General features: G+C 37.2%; 1 protein-coding gene across 1 annotated transcript; it reads left to right on the forward strand.

The window, feature by feature from the left end:
* Positions 1-81: 81 nt before the first annotated feature.
* polr2g (RNA polymerase II subunit G) lies at positions 82-18,968 on the forward strand. The gene is made up of 8 exons (XM_062044329.1): positions 82-246; positions 426-535; positions 5,904-6,063; positions 12,514-12,564; positions 12,661-12,726; positions 15,786-15,857; positions 16,908-16,941; positions 18,719-18,968. The coding sequence occupies exons 1-8, from the start codon at positions 235-237 to the stop codon at positions 18,730-18,732; spliced, it is 519 nt and encodes a 172-aa protein (XP_061900313.1). The 5' UTR covers positions 82-234; the 3' UTR covers positions 18,733-18,968.
* Positions 18,969-19,217: the final 249 nt, after the last annotated feature.

The raw sequence follows: 19,217 nt of genomic DNA on the forward strand, positions 1-19,217 counted from the left end.
TCAACTCGGTGGTGTCCTCCAGTCACTTAATGTTGAAATTTAATGCGTCATTTATGAACGTTCCAACACCTAAAAAAAAAAAAAAAAGACGTTCGTCAAAAAAAAACGGAAGTCCCGCCTTAGCGTCCATTTTTTTTAAAGATAGGTCTAGCATTGTAGCATTCTTTCACTTTGAGGTCATTTATTTCTCTAAAACACTTTCAACGAGTGAAATTGAACACACAAAGCAAGGGAATGTTTTATCATGTAAGTTGTTCTTTTCATAGTGTTTAACAAATTGGATTTGTTGCACGTGTTTCATTGGTGGCCATCATTATCTATCTGAACAATTTTAAAAATGTCGTGGGCCTTTTGTGGTAAAAAAATGTACTCGAGTAACCCCAAATCCAACATCTTTGACTCACATGTGTCCTTTATGATCCCAGATATCACTGGAACATGAAACGTTACTTCACCCGAGGTATTTTGGCCCCAACCTTCTTAACACCGTCAAGCAGAAGCTGTTTACTGAGGTGGAGGGGACTTGCACCGGAAAGTGAGTAAATTGACATCAGGGGCCAACTGGGGTCCTGTGTGGATTCTGGGCATAAACAAATGTCAACATAGCCAGATATGCCAGCATTTAGACTTAGACTTAGACTTAGACTTAGACTTCCTTTTATTGTCATTCACATTTGAACTTCACAGTACAGATAAGAACGACATTTCGTTGCATTAGCTCGTTGTAGTGCAGGATAAAAGAGTAATAAGAATAGGAATAGAGTTTTATTGTCATTATTACAGTGAACAGGTTCAAAGAACAACCAAATTGGAGCAGATCCCCTAAGGTGCATACCCAATAATATAGTAATTTAATAGTCAAAACAACAAAAAAAGAAGATATATATCTATATATATGTATATTTCCACATACATCCATACAGATGCACATATATACATATAGACATACATATACTACATATATATTTTTATATATATATATATACATACATATATACATACACACATACATACACACATGTATACATACATATACACATATATATACACATTTATATACATATATACACACAAACATATGTACGTACACATACATATATATATATACATGTACACACACACATACATATATATATATATATACATATATATATATACACATATATATGTATGTGTATATATACTGTATATACATACACACGTACATACACATATGTATACATATAATATACATATATACGTACACACATATATACATATATATATATATACACACACACACATATATACATACATATATATACATACATATACACATATGTATATATACATATACACATTTATATACATATATATACACATACATATATACGTACACAGACACATATATATATATATATGTATATATATATATATACATGTACCGAAAGAAAATGGATGGATGGATGGATGTACACATATATATATATATAGACATATATATATACACATACATATATATACATACACATATATATACATACACATTTGTATACATATATATATATATATACACATATATATATATATATATATATATATGTACACACACATATATACATATACACACACACATATATATACACATACATACAGTATATACACATATATACATACACACATACATACACATATGTATACCTACATATACACATTTATATATATACATATATCTACACACACATATATACGTACACACACACATATATATATATATTGGGGCTGCAACTAACAATTGATTTGATAATCGATTAATCTGTCGATTATTACTTCGATTAATCGATTAATAATCGGATAAAAGAGACAAACTACATTTCTATCCTTTCCAGTATTTTATTGGAAAAAAAACAGCATACTGGCACCATACATATTTTGATTATTGTGTCTCAGCTGTTTGTACACGTTGCAGTTTATAAATAAAGGTTTATAAAAAATATATATATATAAAAAAAATTGCCTCTGCGCATGCGCATAACATAGATCCAACGAATCGATGACTAAATTAATCGCCAACTATTTTTATAATCGATTTTAATCGATTAGTTGTTGCAGCCCTAATATATATATATATATATACATATACACACACACACATATATATATATACAAAACACTTATATATACATATATATATATATATATATATATATATATATATATATATATATATATATATATATATATATATATATACAAAACACTTATATATACATATATATATATACAAAACACTTATATATACATATATATATACAAAACACTTATATATACACATATATATATATATATATACATATATATAAATACACATGTATGTATTATTGCACTTATCAAGAGGCCATTTGGGATATATTGCACAGTCCAACATTATTGCACATTATAGTCCGAAAAATAAAAAGACATGACGGACACATTGTGCTCACTCAGGGCCTGTTTAATGCTACTATGGCTCTTGGGTAAAAACTGTTTTTCAGTCTATCTGTGCCCGCTTTTAGCACCCTATAGCGTCTGCCCGAGGGTGGCAGTTCTAGGTGGGGATACAAATATGGTGCAGATATAAATAAATAGATTACTGTACAGATAAATATATTGCACTTTTGCATATGCATCCAGGTTTATGGATGTATGTTATATTGTCTTTATATTCCAGCGAGTTAATCCGTTTTTGGGGGGGGGAATTGAGGGGATTATTTTGATGCGTTCAAGAGTCTTACGGCCTGAGGGAAGAAGCTGTTACAGGACCTGGAGGTTCTGCTGTGGAGGCTGCGGAACCTCTTTCTAGAGTCCAGCAGTGAACACAGTCCTTGGTGGGGGTGGGAGGAGTCTCTGCACATTTTCCGAGCGAGCCCTGGTCAGGCAGCGGCTTTTTTGCGATCTCCTGGATAGGAGGAAGAAGTGAAGTTAATTATATTTATACAGCGCTTTTCTCTAGTGACTCAAAGCGCTTTTACATAGTGGCAGAGGAGTCCTGATGATCTTTTCCGCCGTCTTCACCACCCTCTACAGAGACTTGCAGTCTGAGGCACTGCAGGCTCCAGTCCTGACAGAGATGCAGTTGGTCAGTAGGCTCTCTGTAGAATGTGGTGACTTAGACTTAGACAAACTTTAATGACGGGGGGGGGGAGCTGTTCTCTTTTCATCCGACGCAAAAAGTGCATGCGCTGCTGAGCTCTTTTTAGAAGAGCTCCGGTGTGTAGGGACCAGATCATATTGTCATATTTGAACCTCTTACTCTCAGCCCGCCATCACACCGAATAAGGGGTGTTTTGTTTTCGATTCCAACTAAATTGTGTGTTGTCTATCAGCTCCATTTTTCTAAAAACACTGCTCACATGTTAGAAATAACATTCTAAAAACAACATTTTCTTACCTGTTTGTACCTGTTTTTGTGTATTTAGGATCTGCACAAGTCCCGAAAATATGAAATCAAACTGTAAAGCAGGAGTGTCAAAGTCAAGATCCGGCCCGCCAATGAATGATCTATGGTCCCCGGGATGATATTTGATTAGTATTAGAATCAGCCCGCAGGCCAAAGCTGCCTGCTGTACGCACCGATACTCCGTGGCGCTAGGAATTTTCAAAATGGGGTACCAGGGACCCCATCAAGTCATAAAAATGGGTTCCAGAGTAAATTTTTGGGGTTCCACTTATTTTGTAACCGTTTTAGTTAAAGTTAAGAGTTAAAGTACCAATGATTGTCACACACACACTAGGTGTGGTGAAATTTGTCCTCTGCATTTGAGGTGAGGGGTGACGGGAGCAGTGGCCGTCCCCGCGAATCATTTTTGGTGATTCAACCCCCAATTCCAACCCTTGATGCTGAGTGCCAAGCAGGGAGGTAATGGGTCCCATTTTTATAGTCTTTGGTATGACTCACAACCTACCGATCTCAGGGCGGACACTCTAACCACTAGGCCACTCGTGTCGGGTGAGACGAGGATGGTTTGTTGTGATCCCAATATGCTGACCACAGCGGGAGACAGTGTGTAGGTAAAATAGGTATTTAATGCTTAAACCAAAAATGAACGAAAGGGAAAGGAAAAGGCAATGGCTATGCAAAACGAAAGTAAAACTGAACTGGCTACAAAGGAAACAGAAACAGAATGCTGCACGACAGCAAAGACTTACGGCGTCCACAAAGTACATCCGCACAACAATGTCCACACAAAGAAGGATAGCAACAACTTAAATAGCCGTGCTTGCTAACACAAAGCAGGTGCGGGCAATAGTGCTCAAAGGAAGACATGAAACTGCTACAGGAAAACACCAACAAAACAGGAAGGGCCACCAAAATAACAGCGCAAGACAAGAACTAAAGCACAGGAAAACACCAACAAACTCAAAATAAGGCACAACGACCTGGTTGAGTATCATTTTTTAACGTTTTCTGTTGGTGGTGTGCCTCCGTATTTTTAAAGGGAAAAAAATGTGCCTTGCCTCAAAAAAGGTTGAAAAACACTGACGTAGACCACAAGGATTGATTGATTGATTGAGACTTTTATTAGTAGGTTGCACAGTGAAGTACATATTCCGTACAATTGACCACTAAATGGTAACACCCAAATAAGTTTTTCAACTTGTTTAAGTCGGGGTAGGAAGTATTTTAAATGTAGAAAAAAAATCATAATTCGACTATTTTAAACACAAACATTTTTTTGTCTCCTTTTTGTCACATGTCGAAAGCCTGAACTCGAGCCAATTTGTGTTGTGATTAGAGATTTCCGATAATGGCTTGTTTGCCGATATTCCGATATTGTCCAACTCTTAATTACCGATTCCGATATCAACCAATACATACAGTCGTGGAATTAACACCTTATTATGCCTAATTTTGTTGTGATGCCCCGCTGGATGCATTAAACAATGTAACACGGTTTTCCAAAATAAATCAACTCAAGTTATGGGAAAAAAATGCCAACATGGCACTGCCATATTTATTATTGAAGTCACAAAGTGCATTATGTTTTTTTTAACATGCCTCAAAACAGCAGCTTGGAATTTGGGACATGCCCTGAGAGAGCATGAGGAGGTTGAGGTGGGGGGGTTTGAGGTGGGGGTAGGGGGTAGCGGGGGGTGTATATTGTAGTGTCCCAGAAGAGTTAGTGCTGCAAGGGGTTCTGGGTATTTGTTCTGTTGTGTTATGGTGCGAATGTTCTCCCAAAATGTGTTTGTCATTCTTGTTTGGTGTGGGTTCACAGTGTGGCGCATATTTGTAACAGTGTTAAAGTTGTTTATACGGCCACCCTCAGTGTGACCTGTATGGCTGTTGACCAAGTATGCTTTGCATTCACTTGTGTGTGTGAAAAGCCGTAGATACTATGTGATTGGGCCGGCACGCAAAGGCACGCCCCCAATATTGTTGTCTGGGTGGAAATCGGGAGAAATTCGGGAGAATGGTTGCCCCGGGAGATTTTCGGGAGGGGCACTGAAATTCGGGAGTCTCCCGGGAAAATCGGGAGGGTTGGCAAGTATGACTGGGAGACGCAACTGCTCTGTACTTCTCCCTACGTCCGTGTACCACTCCATACAGCGGCGTTTTAAAAATACATCAATTTTACTTTTTGAAACCGATACCAATAATTTCCAATATTACATTTTAAAGCATTTATCGGCCGATAATATCGGCGGTCAGATATTATCGGACATCTCTAGTTGCGATAATGATAACTAACATCACTTAGCATTAAAAAAAACAGATTTACATCTGCAAAGCCAGGAATGTTGCAGTGTAAGTGTTGCAACGCGCAAAAATATGCGCACAGCATCGTGCGAGTGTGTGCCAGTGGGTGGGATAGTGTGAGTGCCACAGCCCCATTTGCAGACACGACCAAAAAGGCCCTTTTTTGTTTATGCTTCTCTTGCAGATACGGTTTTGTCATCGCAGTCACCACCATCGACAACATCGGGGCAGGTGTGATCCAGCCGGGCAGAGGCTTTGTTTTGTATCCAGTCAAATACAAGGCAATAGTGTTCCGGCCATTTAAAGGGGAAGTGGTTGACGCGGTCGTGACTCAGGTCAACAAGGTAAGGTCCTTATTAGGGCGCACATTTTGAACTGCTTTTGTCACAGTCTGTTGACTTTTGTGTTTGCTTAGCAACACCATATATAAATATAATAAGAACATGTTCAGAATACACACGTCACATTGCCCTGAAAATAGTCCAAGTTTAAATGTAGTTTCGATTAAAGGGGAACTACACCTTTATGGAATTTTCACAATACATGTTTTTAATTTTTATGCATTGTAACTCGTAAATAAATGCTTGCAAAAGTAATTGCGCCCATAAAGCGCTCTAAAAACCTCCAACATTTTGTATACACGCTGTAAGTATATAGTAACAAGTACAGTAAAGTATAGTAGTAACAGGCACATCCATAATAACATGTAGTATTTACGTATTTTGGCCATTTTAAGCATATAGCAGCACATTATTTCACAGACGCCTCACAATGGTCGCTGTTTCCTTCAACAACTACTACTACTAATCATGACAGACTTCATGAGAGCAAAACGACAACTACTTTGGGACTATTGATGACTCAGATTAAAAGAATGGAGGGTTATGATTAGGGATGATGCTCGAAACCGGTTTTCCCGGTTGTTCGATAAGGAAAGAACCGAGTCCTCGGACTCGAATCCCTTTTTGAGAACCGGTACCCGTTATCGAGACCACTATAGTAAAGAAAAAGAGTTGGTTCTTTATTCGAATCCCTGCGAACGAATCCCGCCGAACAAGAAATGCCCCGTGAGACATCACAAGAAATTACGTCACGTAGCTCAGTCATTAGGCGCAGATAGGGAAACAGGAACAAAATGCACCGGAAAAAGTGCTCCAAGGTGTAATAAAGTTCAAAACAAAAGGTATAATCCAATGAATAACTTTACTGAGAGATTTGAGCAGGGTACAAACACATGACGAACACTTTTACGACCAACCGGAAACATAGCAACCAGGCCAGCAACGCACCTCCTTTACGGCAGCTGTCGCAACGTTCTTAAAGCAACCGCAGCACATACATATATATAAAACATATATGACATCTCCCTTTTTTAACTTTTGTTTTTCTTTCCTTGTAAACAAAACAAAATCACACTGTATATGTGTTGTCTGTGTAATTATATATAATGCAGACGAGCCGTGTTGGCTGAGTTCTTGACGTTTACTTTCACAGCGTGCTCATAACCTCATTCTTAGCTGCCGGCGTGGCGGCATGCAACTACACTTTTCGGGGCTACCACGCATGCTCGTCACTCCCGTTGCATGCTGGGTAGTGTAGTTGTTGTATTCCCTAGCTCACATCTTTCCCCCTATCAAGAAATAATGTTAACTCATAAAGTGTATTTCTTTTTTAGCTTTAACTTTTCATTTTTTAGCATTGTAACCACATTTGCAAACAACTTTTCTCTTCATAGAATTTTCTTTCAATAAAGAAATAAAGTGCAAAAATGTCAAAGCATCATAACAAACAGTTATGTCAACACGCTTTTTTTATTTTTTTATTTTTAATTTTTAAAACAACTCGAAAAAACCAAGAGTTCTTACAACTCTCTATCAGCCTCTTAGGTGGCTGAACATGTCTCTTAGGTCTAGACAGTCTCTCAACAGCAGGTGACACAGACACTGCTGTCAGTCCTTGGTCAGCAAGGTCAGGCTCCGTGTCAGCAAGTTCTGCAGGTCCAGCTGAGTCCTGTTGAGCCTTTTCCTGAGTAATAGCTGTAGTTAGTATGTTCCAATAGCAGCAGAAGTGCACTTTTTGGAGCGCTGTATTATTTTCAGCTTTGTGCCCAAGGGACTGATTTTATTTAACACTATATTATTATTTATACACCTATAGTGATCACAGAGACAGGTTGTTTTTGTGTTACTGTATATTTTTGTTTTTCTGATAAATCCCACTTAATATACTTTGGGTAACAACAGTCAATATTTATTTATTTTATTTTATTTTTTTAGGGGGTAACAGTCAATATTTATTTATCAGATTTTCTTTTTTTCTCATATAATAAAAGTGAGCTTTTGTTAAACCAAATATTGTGTGTTTTTTTCCATATACAACAACCTATCTGGACTCGATAAGAGAATCGATAAGGAATCGGTTCGATAAGAGGATTCGATAATAGGCTCGAACTCGATAATTTCTTATTAAACATCATCCCTAGTTATGATATTCACATCTAATGACATTAAAGCAATATTTACATCTCACTCTTTAAACCAAGTGGCAACAGGGGCAGCTTTGCACATGTGCAATTCATTTGCAGTCTGGAGGCGTATGGGTCTCCTCTGCACTGATGTGATGAGCTAGCTAGCCAGATGTTCAACTTTTGTCACAGAGACACACATACACACACACACACACACACACACAGACAATTTCCAGGTGAGTAAGTGACTGAGGCGGTGTATGGTAGGCAAATCAAATTAGGGGATTTATTTAAGTGTGACAGTAAAGAAACATTTGCATTTTAAAAATCCAGTCGAAACTTCCAGCCAGGAACTCGGAAATTCAGACTCTCCACTATTAATGAAACGCACCATAAAAGTCCAGACGACAAATGATTTGCGCACTGCACTTCCCTCCCTTTGATTGATTGATTGGAAACTTTTTATTAGTAGATTGCACAGTACAGTACATATTCCGTACAATTGACCACTAAATGGTAACACCCGAATAAGTTTTTCAACTTGTTTGAGTCGGGGTCCACGTTAATCAATTCATGTTACAAATATATACTATCAGCATAATACAGTCATCACACAAGTTAATCATCAGAGTATATACATTGAATTATTTACATTATTTACAATCCGGGGGGTGGGATGTGGAGGGGGTTCTGTGAGGTTCTCCGCTCTCAGCACCAGCTGAGCACACGTTCCCACTGGCAGAGCTCATGGAAATAATATGTAACCACAATTACGCAGACAACACACACGTTTATAAAACCATATCTCCTAGAGACAATAGTCAAATTTGACCAGATGTCTTGGTCAAATTGAAAGATTGGATACGTCAAAACGTTCTTCCGTTAAATTAAGGAAAAACTGAAATATTTTTTGGAGCCAAAGAAGAACAATCTGAAGTCCACACTCAGCTTCCGTCAGTAATGTTATAAAGCACAAACCAAGCTAAAAACCTAGGTATATGGCCTGAATTTCAACATCCACATTAAGGAAGTTTATTTTGTTGAATCAGCCTATTGTCATTTAAAAACACATTTGTTTATTTTTGGTACACTGAACATTTGTAAGGCTGTCCTTACTGGTAGGGCTAGGTGATATCAAAAAAATTATCATGATTAATTTTTTCATATCATCTGATCACAATTAATATCACCATTTTTTTTTAAAACTCAAATACCGTAGCTTATATTTAAGGAAAGTACAATAAAATGCAGTTTAAATTCGAAGTACTGTTAAATAATGTGTACTAACACAAACAACAAGTTTAATGATTATTTCAGGAATGAAAATGTTTTTATCCACTAACACAAAAATAATTTGAACACAAAGTGTCTGCATAGTTTTTTAGTTCATGTTATATCGGAGGAGTTCAATCAGAGCAAACATAAATAAAAAGTGTTTCAAAATATTTAGATATTGTCAGGTTCAAACACTGATGACATTATTAAACAGATAAGAAGCAAGGAATCATGCAGAGACAGAGTTCAATTTGGCTCAAATGAGGAGAGACGTTTTTTGGGCTGTACTCTAGTTACAGATCCAAACTACGCTCTAAAGTCCAGCCCACGTGCTTCCTCTATTTATTTGGGAGGTCCCTGGTTACATCACTGAAGCTGCCGCTGAAGGAAGGGATTAATCTCAGCAGCTCCAGTTAGACACAATATATGACTATTAATGAAATACAAATGTGTTGACACTCGTGATATCGCCCTGTCTCTGTTCTGTCTGCGTCACGGCACTCGATGTTCTCTTGGCAGTCAGCAGGCCGATTCAGGGTCTGAAAACACTGATACGAGACGATGTCCCTTTGCACAGATAGAAAAAGTACAACTTCAGCACAATTGATAATAACTATAGCAACGGCCCTTAAGCATAAGAGTTGTGTGATAATATATACATAATTATTCTAACTGATATAAAAATAAAAACATTTTCTGATTAAAAGTGTGTTTATTCGACCAGTTGCGACCAACACAGTAGTTTAATCACAAAGACATTCTGTGAGTGCCTGCGAGTCCGCATTGAGGGCAGGATTACTGCTGAGTTTCAGCCGTCACTGAAATTGCTACGTCTTATAAATCTTGTGTTTCAACTTCTATGCTAGTGTTAGCCATAGTTCTTTATTTTATTCTTCTGGACTGCACTTCAAGCTTTGTAAGGGGAAGAGGCACAACGCTGATTGGACTTTATTACGGCGTGAGCAGCCTGATTTTTTGCGACGATGGACAGGAATGGTTGCACACACAATAACACAAACACACGTACACACACAGGATCACGATCAATATAGGTGGATTGTTCCGTGCAGGATTATGCCAAGCACCATTGCATCCTTATTGTTTACTTCTCCGGTATATTCTAACAGACATTCCTACCATGTTTGATCGAGGTAATATATGCTAACAGCTGATCATAGCGATCAAACTAAAATTAATCACGATCATCACCCAGCCCTATTTACCGGTCTCCTAATAATCTATCAAACAGCTAGAGTTCATCCAAAATCCTGTTGTGTGAATCATTACAACTGCCAAGAAAAAAAGGCACAAACCCCCAGCACTCCGATTTAGGGATGTGCGTATCGATCCTGTGGTATCGATATATCGATACTCACACGCTACGCATTTGGCATCACTTTTCTGAAAAAAGTATCGATATAAACCAAAAAACGGCGTGTGGGGGGTGCAAGCATCACTTTCAGATGTTTTTGATTACTTACTTAACTTACTATGTGCTGGGACACCCCTGTACCTGGCAGAGCATAGAGCTGGCCCAGTCACGTGACAGGAGACAGCGAATGAGCGTCGTCAACGTGCAACACACACACAGCCAGCCGACAGCGATGCAGCCAGAGCAATCGCACAGCAAACACAGATGCGTATGTTGAAATGAGAAGATACATGGAGGAAAAGGTGATCCCTATGAGTGAGGACCCTTTGGTTTGGTGGAAAAAAAATGAAACCACATTCCCAATGCTGAACAAAGTTGCGAAAAAATACCTTGGAACTATTGCAACGTCTGTTCCAGCAGAGAGACTCTTCTCTAAGGCCGGATAAATAATCAGCCGGAGGCGTAATCGTATCAAAGCAGAAAACGTGAAGATGTTACTTTTCCTGAACAGCAATCTGAGACTTCAGTAAAGTGTGACGTGTGACGACATATCTCGAGTACACTAAAGGTGTGATGGTGTCAGACATTTTTGTAGATAATTTTTCCAAGTTCATTTTCTCAGGGAACTGTCTTTCGTATGCAGGTTTATAGGACAAGGAAATCCTATTTTATTGTGATAAGGAAATTATTGACTTTGCTTCAGAGAAGTGTTACAAGTTTACTTCCACAAAGAGGTTTGAAACATAACATTGTTATGAATAATTGTTTTTTTAAGCTTTTTCTACCAAGACTTTTTTTTTGAGAAATAAGAAAAGTGAAAATGTGTATATTTTTGTTTATATTTAATTTATTTTTCATATTTATGTTATTTATTTAAATTTTACTTTTATTATATATTGACCATAATAAATGTGGTATAAATGGTCTGTATTTGTCTTGTGATTTGTCTTAAATAATAACAATAGTAATAGTATTTATGACTGACAAAAATTGCCAATAAGAAATTAATGGTATCGGTATCGATGAAAATGCAAGAAAAAGTATCGGTATCGTATCGAATCCTAAAAGTGTGGTATCGCCCATCCCTACTCTGATCCTTACACTAGCTTCCTTTTTATAACAAAGAATCAACTTCAAAATATTACTGTTGGTTGAAAAAACACTTAATGGGTTTGGACCAAAAGACATGTTTGATCAACTGGTCTGTTTTTTTAAACCATCCAGAGCCCTCAGACCATCGGTAGCAGGTTTGTTTCCTGTTGCCTGAGTCCGAACAAAACAGAGAGGCAGCATTTAGTTTTTATGCTCGTCTTCTGTGGAACAAACTTCCTGAAAATGGCAAGTCTGCTGAAACTCTCAGCATTTTTAAATCTAACGTAAAAACATATTTATACACCACTCTGTACCCCTAAAACGGGGTATTGTACTTTTAAAAAAATTCTCTGTAATTCAGCTTACTCCACCTTCTTTACTCTTACATTATTTTGGCTTGTCTCTTATTATTATATTCGTCCATCTCATTATCTTATCCATTGTATGCTGTTCTGGACGGTGATTATGTAATGTGCTGATGTACAATGTTAACTGACGTATGATATTTCATGTAATTCCATTAGAATTTTCTTGTGCATGAAACGTGCCCCGCAAATAAACTTGACTTGTCTTTCTTGTATGTTGCAGGTTGGTTTGTTCACAGAAATTGGACCAATGTCTTGTTTCATCTCCCGTCACGTGAGTCCACTTTCAAGCTGAACCCTAGACACGGTCTGGTCTGCAATGCTCTAAACTCCCCCCGATCCACTCTAAACAAATATGTTCTCCTTACAGTCCATCCCCTCAGAAATGGAGTTTGATCCCAACTCTAACCCGCCATGTTATAAGACAGTTGATGAGGTGAGGAAAAACCTTTACACGACAACTCCCTTGTAAATATAAGAACGTTGGCCTGCACTGAACACGTTATGAACATGCCTGACTTTGACAGACGACCATCTTTAGTGTAGACGGTAGAAAATGGATGGATGAAACCACAACACTTTGAAACCTGCTTTCCAATTTTTGATGCAAAGAAGAAACCGCATGAACCAACTCAAAATGTTGAAAGAGCCATACTGGACCGAAAAAAACAAAAACAAATAAGTCTGCAGCCGCAAAAAATTAAAAGCCTTTTATAAGCCTTATAAGGAAGGCAAGACATGTTGAGGCGGCACACCTCCTCTGCCGGCTGGTACTCCAGTAATGTGTGAATCAATACTAGAATATCGATAGCGCCGATACCAGATACTTATGCTATAATATCGATTCTCAAATCAAAATAACGATACTTTTTGTACCTCAGTTATTTGAGATAATGTACAAAACCCAAAACCAGTGAATTTGGCACGATGTGTAAATGGTAAATAAAAACAGAATACAATGATTTGCAAATCCTTTTCAACTTATATTCAATTGAATAGACTGCAAAGACAAGATATTTAATGTTCCAACTGAGAACAAATAATCATTAACTTAGAATTTAATGGCAGCAACACATTGCAAAAAAGTTGGCACAGGGGCATTTTTACCACTGTGTTACATGGCCTTTCCTTTTAACAACACTCAGTAAACGTTTGGGAACTGAGGAGAACAATTTTTGAAGCTTTTCAGGTGGAATTATGTTCCATTCTTGCTTGATGTACAGCTTAAGTTGTTCAACAGTCCGGGGACTCCGTTGTGATATTTTAGGTTTCGTAATGCGCCACGCATTTTAAATGGGAGACAGGTCTGGACTACAAGCAGGCCAGTCTAGTGCCCGCTCTCTTTTACTTCGAAGCCACGCTGTTGTAACACATGCAGAATGTGGCTTGGAATTGTCTTGCTGAAATAAGCAAGTTGCTTGGATGGCAACATATGTTGCTCCAAAACCTGTATATACCTTTCAGCATTAATGGTGCCTCCACAGATGTGTAAGTTACCCATTCCTTGGGCACTAATACACCCCCATACCATCCCAGATGCTGTTTTTTTAACTTTGCGCCTATAACAGTACGGATGGTTCTTTTCCTCTCTGGTCCGGAAGACACGACGTCCACAGTTTCAAAAAACAATTTGAAATGTGGACTCGTCAGACCACATAACACTTTTCCACTTTGCATCAGTCCATCTTAGATGAGCTCGGGCCCAACGAAGCCGGCGGCGTTTTTGGGTGTTGTTGATAAATGGCTTTTGTTTTGCATAGTAGAGTTTTAACTTGCACTTACAAATGTAGCGACAAACTGTAGTTACTGACAATGGTTTTCTGAAGTCTTCCTGAGCCCTTGTGGTGATATCCTTTACACACAGATGTCGGTTTTTGATGCAGTACCGCCTGAAGGATCGAAGGTCACGGGCATTGCCACTTACATGCAGGGATTTCTCCAGATTCTCTGAACCTTTTGATGATATTACGGACCGTAGATGGTGAAATCCCTAAATTCCTTGCAATAGCTGGTTGAGAAATGTTGTTCTTAAACTGTTGGACAATTTGCTCACGCATTTGTTGACAAAGTGGTGACCCTCGCCCCATCCTTGTTTGTGAATGACTGAGCATTTCATGGAAGCTGCTTTTATACCCAATCATGGCACCCACATGTTCCCAATTAGCCTGTTCACTTGTGGGATGTTCCAAATAAGTGTTTGATGAGCATTGATGATTTGTTTGATGATCAACTTTCTCAGTCTTTTTTGCCACGTGTGCTAGATTTTTTGAAACATGTTGCAGGCATCAAATCCAAAATGAGCTAATATTTGCAAAAAAATAACAAAGTAACAAAGTTTACCAGTTAATGATCTTGTCTTTGCAGTCTATTCAATTGAATATAGGTTGACAAGGATTTGCAAATCATTTTATTCTGTTTTTATTTACCATTTACACTACGTGCCAACTTCACTGGTTTTGGGGTTTGCATATCACCAGCAGCAACACAGTGTAACATGACTTAATAACCAAATCTTGTCTAAATGAATCATGATTGGTGGGAACAACATTTTCCTCCCCCAGGTAAGTAGATAATGCGCTAGCAAGAAAACAACCGGCAATTAAAACGAGTCACTCAGTATTATAAAAAAAACAAGTGTATGTATACTTTTATTGTAGGCTATCTGGAGACACTGCATACAGAGTCGAATTTGCATAAGAGAACATTCAGTGCAGAAAAACGCCATAATTAGTTTTTCCCTGTGTTTTTTTTTTTTTAGTGTTTGAAGATAATTCCCCAAGAGCAGCAAAATTTGAAATACACTCATTTTTTAATTTCACCAGGAAAGTATCAATATCAGATTGGTATGAGATTGTTACTGAAGGCATCAAAACTATGAATGAACACATGTGGAGTTATGTACTTAACAAAAAAAGGTGAAATAACTGCAAACATTTTTTATATTCTAGTTTCTTCAAAATAGCCACCCTTTGCTCTGACTACCTTTTCGCACACTCTTGGCATTCTCTCGATGAGCTTCAAGAGGTAGTCACCTGAAATGGTTTTCACTTCACAGGTGTGCTTGAAGCTCATGGAGAGAATGCCAAGATTGTGCAAAGCAGTTATCAGAGCAAAGAGTGTCTTTTTTGAAGAAACTAAAATATAAAACATGATTTCAGTTATTTCACCGTTTTTGTTAAGTACATAACTCCACATGTGTTCAATCATAGTTTTGATGCCTTCAGTGACAATCTACAATGTAAATAGTCATGAAAATTAAGAAAACGCATTGAAAGAGAAGGTGTCCAAACTATTGGCCCGTACTGCATATTCCCCAACTTTTTCCATTTCATAATTTTTTTTAAAAACCACCAGAGAGCCACTAGACGGCGCTAAAGAGCTATGGGTTGCTGATCCCCTGGTTAAAGTGTTGTCTAAATGGTCCCTAAGCAAACTATCTTTCCCCCATGCTTTTCTAAAGGAAGTTGCCTTAATAAACAATGCTTTGTTTTCAAGGATATCGTAATCCAGCAAGATGATGAGATCAGGCTTAAGATTGTGGGAACGAGAGTGGACAAGAATGATATTGTACGTATTTTTGTCAGTTTGCAATGCTATAATGTGTTGGCATTCTTCATTTGTGTTTTATTTGCAAGTGATGTACAGTGTCAGTCTATAGAAAGTCAAATGGGACAAAAAGAAATTATCTTTAAATCTTGAATTACTTTAATGTGTCATTAATTAAAATTATTTGAATTAAGTAAATGGAAATAACGTATAAATAATTTAATGTAGAAATATATATTTTTTTACAATTTAATTATTTCATAATTAAAATATTTATTACACAATTTGATGTTAACTATTTCATGAGTCAACCTGTGTGGAAGCACTTCATGAATGTGTTTTATCTGTCAAATTCAGCCGTCAAAGTCCGGGGGCAGATCCTAACATTTGTTTGGTTCCCCGGCACGCCTGCTTGTCAGAGAAGTGGAGGAATGCTGGTCGATATCTAGGTCGGAAACCGCAGAACTAGCTTCAATAAATTCCTCTACTTTAGCTGCTACATGCTCTGGATCAGCAGGTCTTGCTTCCACGTATTGTGCAAGGTCTAAAAAAGTAGGAGTATATCCTCCTTAGCCGCCATGTTTTGAAAGACTTCCAGGCCTCAGACCATAGCAACCATTAGACTAGGATTTATCTCCGCCCACTGACTTTGGTGAGTAAATTTCACAGAATAACTACTGTAAGTCCATGAAGCGCTTCCTCCACAGACTCATGAAAAACTTTTAAATAATTAATTAAGCCAGGAATAATCAATTAAATCAGAGAATTCATAATTGCTTTCTGCAATATTTTTAATTTAAATCAGGAAATAATTTAATTTAGAAATAATTCATTAAATACTATTAAAATTAATATACAGTAAATATAAAAATAACTATATATATTTTACCTTAAATTAGTTGACACATTTAATAACATGTGTATGTTTTAAAATCCAATTTCAATTAATTAATGACACATTTAGGTAATTATTTTAAGATGTATTTATTTCATTCTGTCCCATTTGACCCTCCATGTCAGTCTAACAAACCAGTTGAAAATCAACTTTCATTCCTTTTTTTTTTTCTCCAGTTTGCTATTGGCTCTCTCATGGATGACTATTTAGGTGAGTGTACTGTATTGTACTGTACTGCACATTACACAATAGTGTAAGAAAATGTATAACACATGTTCAGTGTTTCCCACAGAACTGCACCTAAAATGTGGGTGGGGGTTAGATGAGGTCATTGCCTAAAAAAGATGTGAGATTTTTGGGGTATTTGTTGTTAAAAGAAAACAAATCTAAAGGGGTCCGAATCAATTTGGTTGGTCTGATCAAAGAGTATTTAATATCAATTCGACTTGGGTAAAATACGTCAGGCCACACTAGATGGTTTTCGTAAAATTTTTCCACTCGCTTTTTTACTTAAAAAATAATTAAATGTGTAACTAAAAGCCTTCACTACATAGACATCAATAAATAGTAAGGCTGTCAAACAAATAAAATATGTCATCACATTTTGTTCATAAATTAATCGCAAATATTTTTCATCATTAATAGAGGTACCCTAGACAGATCATTTTCAAGTTTTTAATACCATGACTGGGCAACTGGTTAGCTTTAATGAAATGTTTTATGAAACCTTATGCTTTTTTTAAACAGCTAAACACAAAATGAACATAAACACGCTTTTAATTACAAAAAAAAAATACCTGCAGTGGGTTGTTGTCTTGCCAGATTTTGTATTTTGTAGGAATACAACATTTTATTTCCTGCTGTCGGAGCACTTGTTTGCAGAGAAGGAGCTACACTTCCGTGTTTCTCTGCTGGCCTAACATAACCAGAAATCATGATCATAACTAAAGATAAAAGTAATTTTTTATTTACTTTCCCTAAATATCTAAACATATTCATATTCTCTTCATCTCATATTATGCTCCTTCCAGCGCTGTTTTTATTTTTAGGTTATAGAGTTTTTTTATCCAATCAGAATTAAAGCTATCTTATGTTGCCATGCTGTACGAAATCTGCTGGGGCCTTCAGAGTCAGCAATGTGGGTGTCTGTACACGGACAAAAACATTTGACAAGACAGTTGCGTTAGCCAATCAGATCACGAGTTGTCAGTAAGGCCTTCTAGATTGCCTAAGGCAGATATATAGTGATGCTATGAGCTAGGTAACATAAGAACTCCATTACCCAGCAAGCCACAGTAGCCATGTTTAGGTTGTTGAACGTAGACATGCTGGCAGCTGGATGTTTTTGATAAGCACGCTGAGGAGTAAACTGTAAACTTTAAGAACTCAGCCAACACACCTCGTCTGCATCTTTTCTGATTAGACAAGACAACACATATATTTTCAAGGCCATTTTCAAAAAGGATATTTAGAGATAAACTACATCTTGTGAGACAATGTCGGCCAACCCCGGAAGCTAGCTCAGCTGTCCTGGCGATGTGAGCTCAGATATTTTATTTCTTTATTTTTTCACGTTTAATATGTTTTTTGCCATTTTAATTTGGACGGTACCACATAAGATATGTTTTCATTGCTGATGCGGGTTCATTGATTTTTAAATGCGCCAGAAAATAGCCCGTTTTGTACAATGCCCAGCAGTGCATAAATGTGTTTCTGTATGGTATTTCTATAGCAGTAGTCATGTGGTGACATAAATGATGGTGTTTTGAGAGGTAATCATTGAAGTCTGACATCACTGAAGGCCTAGGTGGGAATTGCACGGCCCGCCACTGAAATTTTCGTGCATCAATAACACAAAATAGGCATTGTTACGATCATTTTTTGATTGTCAAAAAAGTTTGGTTAAAAGTTAAGTTAAAATACCAGTTGATTCTACGGTCCTATTTTTGTGAATTAATAATAATTACATGTTTTTGTATTTTTCTAGGCCTCGTGAGCTGATCAGCCATGAAGTATACAAATGTTTGTTTTTGTTTTTTTATCAAAACCCCTTTATTTTTTTAAATTACAGTTTGTAGACTCTTAAAGTGTGTTTCATCTAACTAAACAGTGACTTTTTAGGGGGTTTTGAGTGGGGAACTACCTTCCATTTACACCTTACTTTATTATAGTTTGCATCTACATGTTAACTTGGTATTCTATTTTTTTGTATGTCACGATCATAATAAAATGTTTTTGTTAAATCTGGGGTTCTTATTTGGCTCTATATTAGTATCGCCTCAATGCATTTCACTTCCGCTGCAAACAAGTACATCCTCGCCTACGTTTTAAAGACTTAATCAAGAGGGACTTTCGACATTGACAACTGGGAGGCTCTTGCAAGTGTCTTGCAGAGTCTCTCAAGAGGCATTCTTGGAACATACTAGGGTTGTCTCAATACCAATATTTTGGTACAGGCACCAAAGTGTATTTGGATACTTTTCTAA

The sequence above is a fragment of the Entelurus aequoreus genome, linkage group LG04 (assembly GCF_033978785.1).
Source record: "Entelurus aequoreus isolate RoL-2023_Sb linkage group LG04, RoL_Eaeq_v1.1, whole genome shotgun sequence".
NCBI lineage: Eukaryota > Metazoa > Chordata > Actinopteri > Syngnathiformes > Syngnathidae > Entelurus > Entelurus aequoreus.